Raw genomic sequence first — 8,289 nt, forward strand, 5'->3', positions numbered from 1 at the left:
GTATGGGCTCGTTTGCAGTCTTAAATGACAGTTCTTTGATTTCATCTTCTTCTCCTTCAGTTCTTGCATAGATACATTTTAAAATAATATTACATTTCAGAGTTTTCGACTTAAGAAGGTGTTCTTGAATTTTTGAAATAATCAAAGGTTTCGTGTGATATTTTAAAAAATTACCTATATCGATGTATCCTTCACCATTTGTTAAGTAATAGGTTTTAAGCCTACATTTTGCAGCAGACTCGGTCTCAATAATTGGCAAATAGCCCAATGTATTTTTTAAATGAGTGTTACTTGCAGGGTGATTGTCAGATTCTCTGTACCACGTATTACATGGTTTACAAAATTTGAGTTTAATCGTTGCAAGATAGTTTTGCATCGTTAACAGATTACAATAGAATAGTAATTTATATTTGACAATGATATGGAGTATTTCTTATTCAAATTATAAAATGTATTTTTCTATAATTGGCTAGTCCCTACGATGAATTGTACTATAGTAATTGATGGTTTTTCACTATCTCTTACTATTGATGATCTTCGAGCGCAGCTCAGCCAGGCGTCTGGTTTGAGCCAACGTGAGGTCTGCCGCAGCGGAGATTATTGTCACTGCCCCAGCATACTCCCCAAACCTGGCCTGGAGCGATGTGAGCTTCACACAATACGGCAGCCGTACTCTGTATGTTTGGTCATCCCTCCGTTCAAACTTAAACAAACATGTAAAATAAAATTAATTTATAATATTTTTAAACGTGTGTTAAAATAAATTAAGTGCTGTTATCTTCTGTACCTTATCTAGAAATATATCAAAGTTTAGTTATAGGTTTAGTCATAAGTTTAATTTATAGGTAAAAAAATAATTAATCAACCTAAACATTAATTAACAAAGAAAATAATGATGAACATGAAACGATAAATTAAAGCCTTCTTGTTCCATACAATGACAATTTAGTTTTTTGGGCAATCATTTTTGAAATAATCATAATTCAAAATGTAGATATAAAAATAGAAATTGACATTGATAATTTAATTCATAAGTATGATTATTTAATTTAGGGTATTATTACTTGCAAATAAGTTTAATATACAGTGTATTTATCAGATAGTGATATAACATATCATCACTATTGAATCTTAGGTGAATTTGGTTGAAAACATTTTAAAGATATAAAGTATAACGTTTATAAATCTAAAGTTTTTTATCAATAATATTTTTATTTTTTTCCTACCTGAACATTAGGTTGAGGGAACACTGCCTTCAAGATAATGTAGAGGTCTTCAAGACTCTCCAGGCCTGATCCCTCGACGATGGAAACGTCCCAGGTGGAGGGTGTGGTCAGCGCGTTGGAGGAAGACATGATGATAATGATTTTGTGTGCGCGAATTATATATCTATATATATACTGATAAGATATGACGTCTTTGACCTTAACCTCCACACGTGGTATTTACGTTATCAGTCGGAAGTCATTAAACACACACGCTGCAACGCTGCACTTTGTAATGGTTACGCAAATTATTATGTTTTGATAAACTAATGCTGCATCCATGATAATCCCTATCAAGAGTTTTTGCACGCCACGATAAGCCTTGCATCATCAAGGATAATTATCAGCTCAGCGCTAAATATTTATTTAAATATACAAACAGTAGTTTTATGATATAAATGAATTTCAGATATAAATGTACAAATATCCTTATTAAACAAATTGTTTTCATGGTAAACAACGTCATCGTTAAATGACATGCCATAAAAGCGCTTTTAAGTCCACCATAAGTGTTTTTAAATTAATTTATTAAGATATTATTATTTATCCATTATTTCTTACATAAGGCTAACAATTTAACATTCTATTTACTCCACACATTTGGAAAACTATCTACACTCAACACTAAATGGCAGAAGCGAGAAGTGTTTGTCAGTCAAACGTTACCACCTTAAAAATCGAGTTTTAAATAAAAATATTTATAATACATCTTGTCGTACGCCCGACATCAGGTAACAAACACCCTTCCAAACCGACACACCTCCGACACCTTTCCCGTGTGCCAGCCTCCGCGGTGCCAGCTCTCTCAACCGTCCACCCCGACACGCCGACGGAAACTTTCGACACCGTGTGCCAGCTCTCTCACCGTGCCAGCTCTCTCACCCATGTACGTTCTCCCCGTGCCAGTTCTCTCAGCCGTTTAATAACACGGTGGTGCTAGCTCTCTCATTTTTACCCTACTCACAATGTATATGAGAAAAACAATTGAGATTTTCTAAATTTACCAAATTAATTTATTATGCAACAAATGACAGCGGCCAGTATTGGCTATTCGTTTATTGTAAGTACAATCATTAATAAACGTGTATTAGTTAACATATTGAAAATAAATTAGTTACAGTACTAGATAAGTAAGTTAACTAGTAGCTTATTTAGTTACTAGTCACTTAGCATTGTGACAGAAAGATCATTGTATTTTTTACAATAGAAATACCTTATTTGGGGATATAGCATCTTTTATAAAAAAAGAAAAAAATGTATTCATAAAAAACCCAAATAAATGTCTGACCCTTTAATAAGGAAAATCGTTGACTATAAAATATGATTTATAAATTTTTAAAGAGTCCCAAAATCGTATCTATGTATATTTTAGCGAATTTCCCTATAAATAGGGAAGTAGCTATTACCGTAGGTCTTATAGTGAGACCTTTGGTAACTAGGCCCAGGGCCGATGTTCTTTTTCATTTCGATGTCACCAGAGGCCAAAAACACTATTCACTTAAATTTGTATATATGTGTCCGTAACTTGAGTAATTTTCGTCCGATTTTGATAAAATTTGGTTTGAAGGTGAGATAAACTTTGATGATTTCACGAACCAGCATTATCGCGCCATGGGAACGGGGTTTAACGGAGGGTTTTGTGGGGTAAAATGGGGGTTTCTAATTTTTACTATTTAAGGTTTTAAAGAGTTTAAGAAAACAAATAATTTAGTATAGCAAAGTGTTTTTGCAACGGAGAAAATAACAAAAAAAAATAATTTTAAATTCCCATCTTAATCTTATGGATAATATTGTAAAATGTTGTAGTTGGCTTGTTTATGGATATATTTTGATCAAAGGTGGCAGATTTATTTATTTTATACTAAGCTATTAATATAAAAAAAAAAAAACACAGTTTATTGGTTTCCCTGTAGCAGCAACCCTAGGTACTCGTTAAACATAAATGTAAATTTTAGAGATTTATTGCAAATCAATCCAGGCAAAAGGAAATTCGCTTAGTCGGCAGGTTTGCTGCAGCGGGGGTATTAGTTTATTCTTCCGTTATTGATGTTTGGAAGCAGTGTATAAACTTTCCTTACGAACACGGATTTGATGTAGACTCTCCAAAGTTAGATTGCCTTTTTATGAGCATCTATAAAACGCAGTTTTAGCGAATTTCCCTATAGGGAAGTAGCTATTACAATAGGTCTCATGATAAGACTTAGGCCCGGGACCGATTTACTTTTTCATTTTGATGTCCCCAGAGGCCAAAAACACCACTCGTTCAAATTTTTATATATGTATATATATATATATATATATATATATATATATATATATGTGTCCGTGAACACGATAACTTGAGTAATTTTTATCCGATTTTGATGAAATTTGGTTTGAAGGTGTAAGGCGGGATAAACTTGAATGAGTTCGCGATCCAGCATGATCGGACCATGGGAACAGGGTTTTATGGGGGGTTTTACGGGGTAAAAATTGGTTTTTCTCACTTTTGACCCTCAAAACACAAAATTTCCCAATTTTTCTCTAAACCTTCTTAAAGAGCTTAAAAAAACAAACAATTCAGTATATCAAAGTGTTTTTGTACGGTTATTGGTTACGGAGAAAACTAAAAAAATGGTAAATTTAAAATTCCCATGTTATTCTTATGGAGAATATTGTAAAATGTTGTAGTTTGCTTGTTTATGGAGATATCTTTTGATCAAACTTGGCAAATATATTCATTTTATACTAAGCAATAATTATTTTACTTAAAACACACACTTTATTAGTTTCCTTGTAGCAGCAAACCTAGGTACTCGTTAAACCTAATGTTATTTAAATAGATCAATTGAAAATCAATTCAGCCAAATGGAAATTCGCTTAGGCGTCAGGTTTGCTGCGGCGGGGGTATTTTAAAGCGCAATGTTATTGGGCCCTCTCAAAGTAGAGGTACAAACATATAAGTTAAGTATATATGGGGTAAGCAAAAATATACGTATCACACTAATAGCGACAGTAAACTATTTTAAACAGTTTTTATTTGGCTATTTTCGTTTGGTTTTATAGCCTCAAATGCTATATTATTTTACGCAAAAATTTTTACTTTTTTTGGTCAAAATCTCCATGGTTCACTTGGCACTCTTTATATAGTTCTAATTGAAGTTGCTACGAACGAAAATAATACAAGAATTTTACACCTTTGAGCTCGACTAATTATTAGTATTATAGGTTTGTTTTACGTCTAATCGCCTTAAATCGCACTGTATTTACAGACAGTGGTATGGTGTAATTTAAGACTTTTATAAAAGATAAAATGCACGCGTGAATATATAAAGATTTTTTTCCACAGTCCAAAACACAACATATTTGTTGCAGATTCTACGTTGGTTCCCAATTAAATACATTATGATGCATTTAATGAATATTCTAGAAAGTCCAAGCTAGGTATGGTGAAGTAAACTAGGGTAGTTGCCTAATATAAACAGATCTTTGAGAGCATACCTTGAGAATATTATATTAAAATTACGTCAAATTTAATATATTAAAAATACGTCCACCTGAAATGTTTGCTACATCTTTTGAAGTAATCCACTAATTCAGGAAACATTAATAATTGTCACCACCTCCATATTTAGAAAATCCTTAGAGTTGTACTTTCCTAATACTAAACGAGATATATAACTTAAATGCAACCACAAACAACAATGAATCTTATCACTCTTAAAAAACGACAAGTAGGAATTTTAATAAATGTATAAAATTATAAACCAGTAAGTTTACTTCCATGTTTAGTTTACTTCCTACTTATCTTAGATTACTTTATAATAAGCTAATTTTACCTCCGATATGTTTAAATTTTAATAACAAAATTGTTAATCCCAAGTCCCCAATTCCCACAACATAACCAAACCCGATTTCTCGCTATTAGTTTTTACAGTGACGTTATGCATTCTTGGAACAGCACCCAAGGGAAATCCCGGATAGGAAATGGGTTGACAGAATTGTTATTTCACCGTATTACCGTGGTATTTATTATTTCTTTTAGCTGAGGTGCTAAGTTTAAAGTGCAACAACATTCGATATGAATATTTTTCATGCTATAAATATACGTATCCATCTATACAGTATACTTAGTGCAATATGGGTTTTTTCTGCAATATACATTTTTAATTCGTCCTACTACGGTTGAAGTGTCATTTTAAACCTTGACGATCTAGCATAGGGACAAATCTTAACTAAAAGGTAATTTCTGTTAGGGCTTTGCCCCCCTCCTAGTGTTTGATTTATTTTTAGAGTTCACTTTCAAAGATTCATTAATAGTGAACATCTTTATAACGGTTTGAATGTGAATTTGAATGCAAACGGCAGATCCTTCAGTTGAATGTTTTACTAGGTTATATTGTAAACAAGAGATAAGGAAGTTTATAAGGAATTTTAAATAGGCTATTTTTTCGTTAATATTGTAATCTGATTGAGTTAGGTATATCATCGTAGGCCCATGGCTTTGGAAAAAGGAAAACTTAAATACAACGACAGTTATCTTCAATCGAAAAATTAATCTTCTAAACCAACTAACTGTTTTTTTGGTTAGGAAGTGTTATTTGAAAACAAAGAATTACAACTGAAGGTGTAAATCTTAACACTTTAAACAATTAACATTAGACTGGGACGGGTGGCGTCGTCCTGTAATCCAGCTACTAGGAGGTCACGAATTGTGGATATTTATAGGGATGCACTGTGGATACGATGTTCCCTGGTGTGGATTAACGTCCGCACTAGTGAGTACTACGACTATCCGCAGTACTATCCTGATAATTAGACCAATTCGTAAATTACAAGGAAAAAATGTGGTTCGGATTCCACTATAAACTGTAGGTCCCTTAGTTGCCATTAGCTGTATGGGCTATTAATTAACAGCTGTGTCTAAGGAACATGTCGACCTTAGTCACTAACAAGACTACAAGATCGCGCCACTCATCCTACACTCATCCTTCACTCATATTTGGGTTAAAATACGCACATAGTGGCGTCCCCATCTTAAATAATTGATAATTGATAATTGATAATAATTGTAACGCAACTAAAAATTAATTTACTAAAAAAATCATGTTATAACAGGTTACGTTGACGTTACCTTGACGTCCGTTTAAAGTTTGACAACTTTTAATGAATCGAATATTTTAACGTTCGTTTTGATAATGCCAGTTACAGCGATGGCAGTAAATGACTACTTATAATAGTAGTCGAAACTAGTCAACGGAAGTTCGACTGAGAAATTGTGGACGTCAAGGTACGTAACCTTTTATAGTAAAAAAAATTACTGATGCGTATGATGCGTACCTCTTCAGACAAAACTTTACATGTAAAGTAGTGTGTTGTAGTAATCTTGCTACGGATTTCTGGATACATATGTAATGAGAACGCAGCCATCGTAGAAAACAAAAGGATCCACTTCTTATGGTGTAGCCTACTTTCGAATAGGCTTATCATAGTTTAAACATTAGCCATTATTTGTCATTTCATACACTCCTGAAACTGTAGAAATCAATTAGTATTTTGAGATAAAAGTGCAATGTATTGCATTTGGAGTACCAAAACACGATAAACAAAATTGGTTTGGTCTAGAAATACACTAGTTGTACTGACTTAAACTCAAAACAAAACAAGAAATCCGTAGTAATTTCCCTTGGGCTTGATTTCTCAGGTTTGAGCGTAACTGTTTGTTTCAAAAGTAATATAAATAAATGGCAATGTGAACTTAGCTATGTGTCTCATGGGGAAACAGAGAAATTAACATATAAACAGGTAATTATACCTTTACACTTTCAATCACCGAGGTTCTAGTTTAAATCTTTTGTATTATTTTAACTTGTATTTTGCAGTTTTTTAATGACGGGTTCCTTAGCTTCTTGTAATGATTTTAACTATGTAAAGACGAGTCAAAAGATCCGAAGATAAATTTAATCTTGATTGAATTGCTGTTTGAAAAACAGTTTAAGATAAAACAAAACTAGTTAGGGTAACTGTAATCCCGATAGAAAATGAGAAACGTAATTTCCCTTGAGGTTTACTTTTCAGGTTTTTAGGTCATAGGTAAAGCAAATTAAATGGATTAAATGGATCAAGGTGGCTGTATATGTGTAATAGTATATACGAATAGTCTCTAATGCCTATATGTGATTTCCTTTTGAATAAAATATTCCATAAGCACTTCAGTCATCACCTTTGAAAACGATCTAAATGTCGAAACCCTTTTTGTATTTTTTTTTTTAATTTCATGATAAGAATAGGTTACTCAGTCCACTACAATGTAAACTTACTTTTTATACATACATTATGAATAATGGATAAATTCCCGAAAAACTGAATATTTAAAAGGTCATTGTTATTCCTAAAGAGAAAATTCCAGAGAAATAATAAACTAATAAAATGATAAACTGGTTTGGCTAATTTATTTATTTTATACTTAGCCATTAAAATTTTAATAAACACATTTTACTACCAACCATTAAGCATTAAAATCAAGAATATTTTTTAAATACGTTGCCTCTATTAAATCTATACTATTATAAAATTGAGGTATTGTCTGTCTGTCTGTCTGTCTCTCTGGGCAGCTGCCATGACCTAAATACTAAATATGTCAGGTTTAAGGAATTATTTTGGTGAAAATATAATAAACAAACGGGAATTCGCACAGTCTGCGTTTTTGCAGTGTCGAAGTATTTTATTTACAGTACTGTATATTATAAACGAATATTATTGTTAAAATCACATCTTATAAGCCAGGAATATAAGCAACACGTTATTGCAATTTTCTGAGTGATAAACCTCTGAAGTCTGTGTTAACAGAGGAGATCTTACACGTTTATAGCCTTATATTAGCAAACAACCTTGGTTATTAGCCGTTAAAACATGGCAAACGGCTGTAATAAAACTCATCCTCTATCGAGTTTACGTTACATTAAGTTTATTTCATTCAGCACAAACATGGTAAGGTTTTGAAGATATCACTATTATAAGTTTTATAAGTTTATAGTGATATATT

At 32.4% G+C, this 8,289-nt stretch overlaps 1 protein-coding gene across 1 annotated transcript; it reads right to left on the reverse strand.

Annotated features, from left to right (window-relative positions):
- Positions 1 to 310: 310 nt before the first annotated feature.
- On the reverse strand, positions 311 to 1,381 carry LOC128988327 (uncharacterized). Its single transcript, XM_054409511.1, has 2 exons — positions 1,227 to 1,381; positions 311 to 703 (listed from the first exon to the last, which is right to left on the reverse strand). Exons 1-2 carry the CDS (start codon positions 1,353 to 1,355, stop codon positions 515 to 517), a joined length of 318 nt encoding a protein of 105 aa, XP_054265486.1. The 5' UTR covers positions 1,356 to 1,381; the 3' UTR covers positions 311 to 514.
- Positions 1,382 to 8,289: the final 6,908 nt, after the last annotated feature.

This window comes from Macrosteles quadrilineatus, unplaced genomic scaffold (assembly GCF_028750875.1).
Source record: "Macrosteles quadrilineatus isolate MER2022 unplaced genomic scaffold, UCM_ALF_1.0 Scaffold_3__2_contigs__length_128488019, whole genome shotgun sequence".
Classification (NCBI taxonomy): Eukaryota; Metazoa; Arthropoda; class Insecta; order Hemiptera; family Cicadellidae; genus Macrosteles; species Macrosteles quadrilineatus.

Excerpts from the sequence above, each read along its gene's own strand:
- LOC128988327 (XM_054409511.1), bottom strand. The coding sequence starts at position 1,355 with ATGTCTTCCTCCAACGCGCTGACCACACCCTCCACCTGGGACGTTTCC. Across the intron at positions 704-1,226 it reads TCCCTCAACCTAATGTTCAG|TTTGAACGGAGGGATGACCA; the intron begins GTAGGAAAAAAA and ends TGTTTGTTTAAG.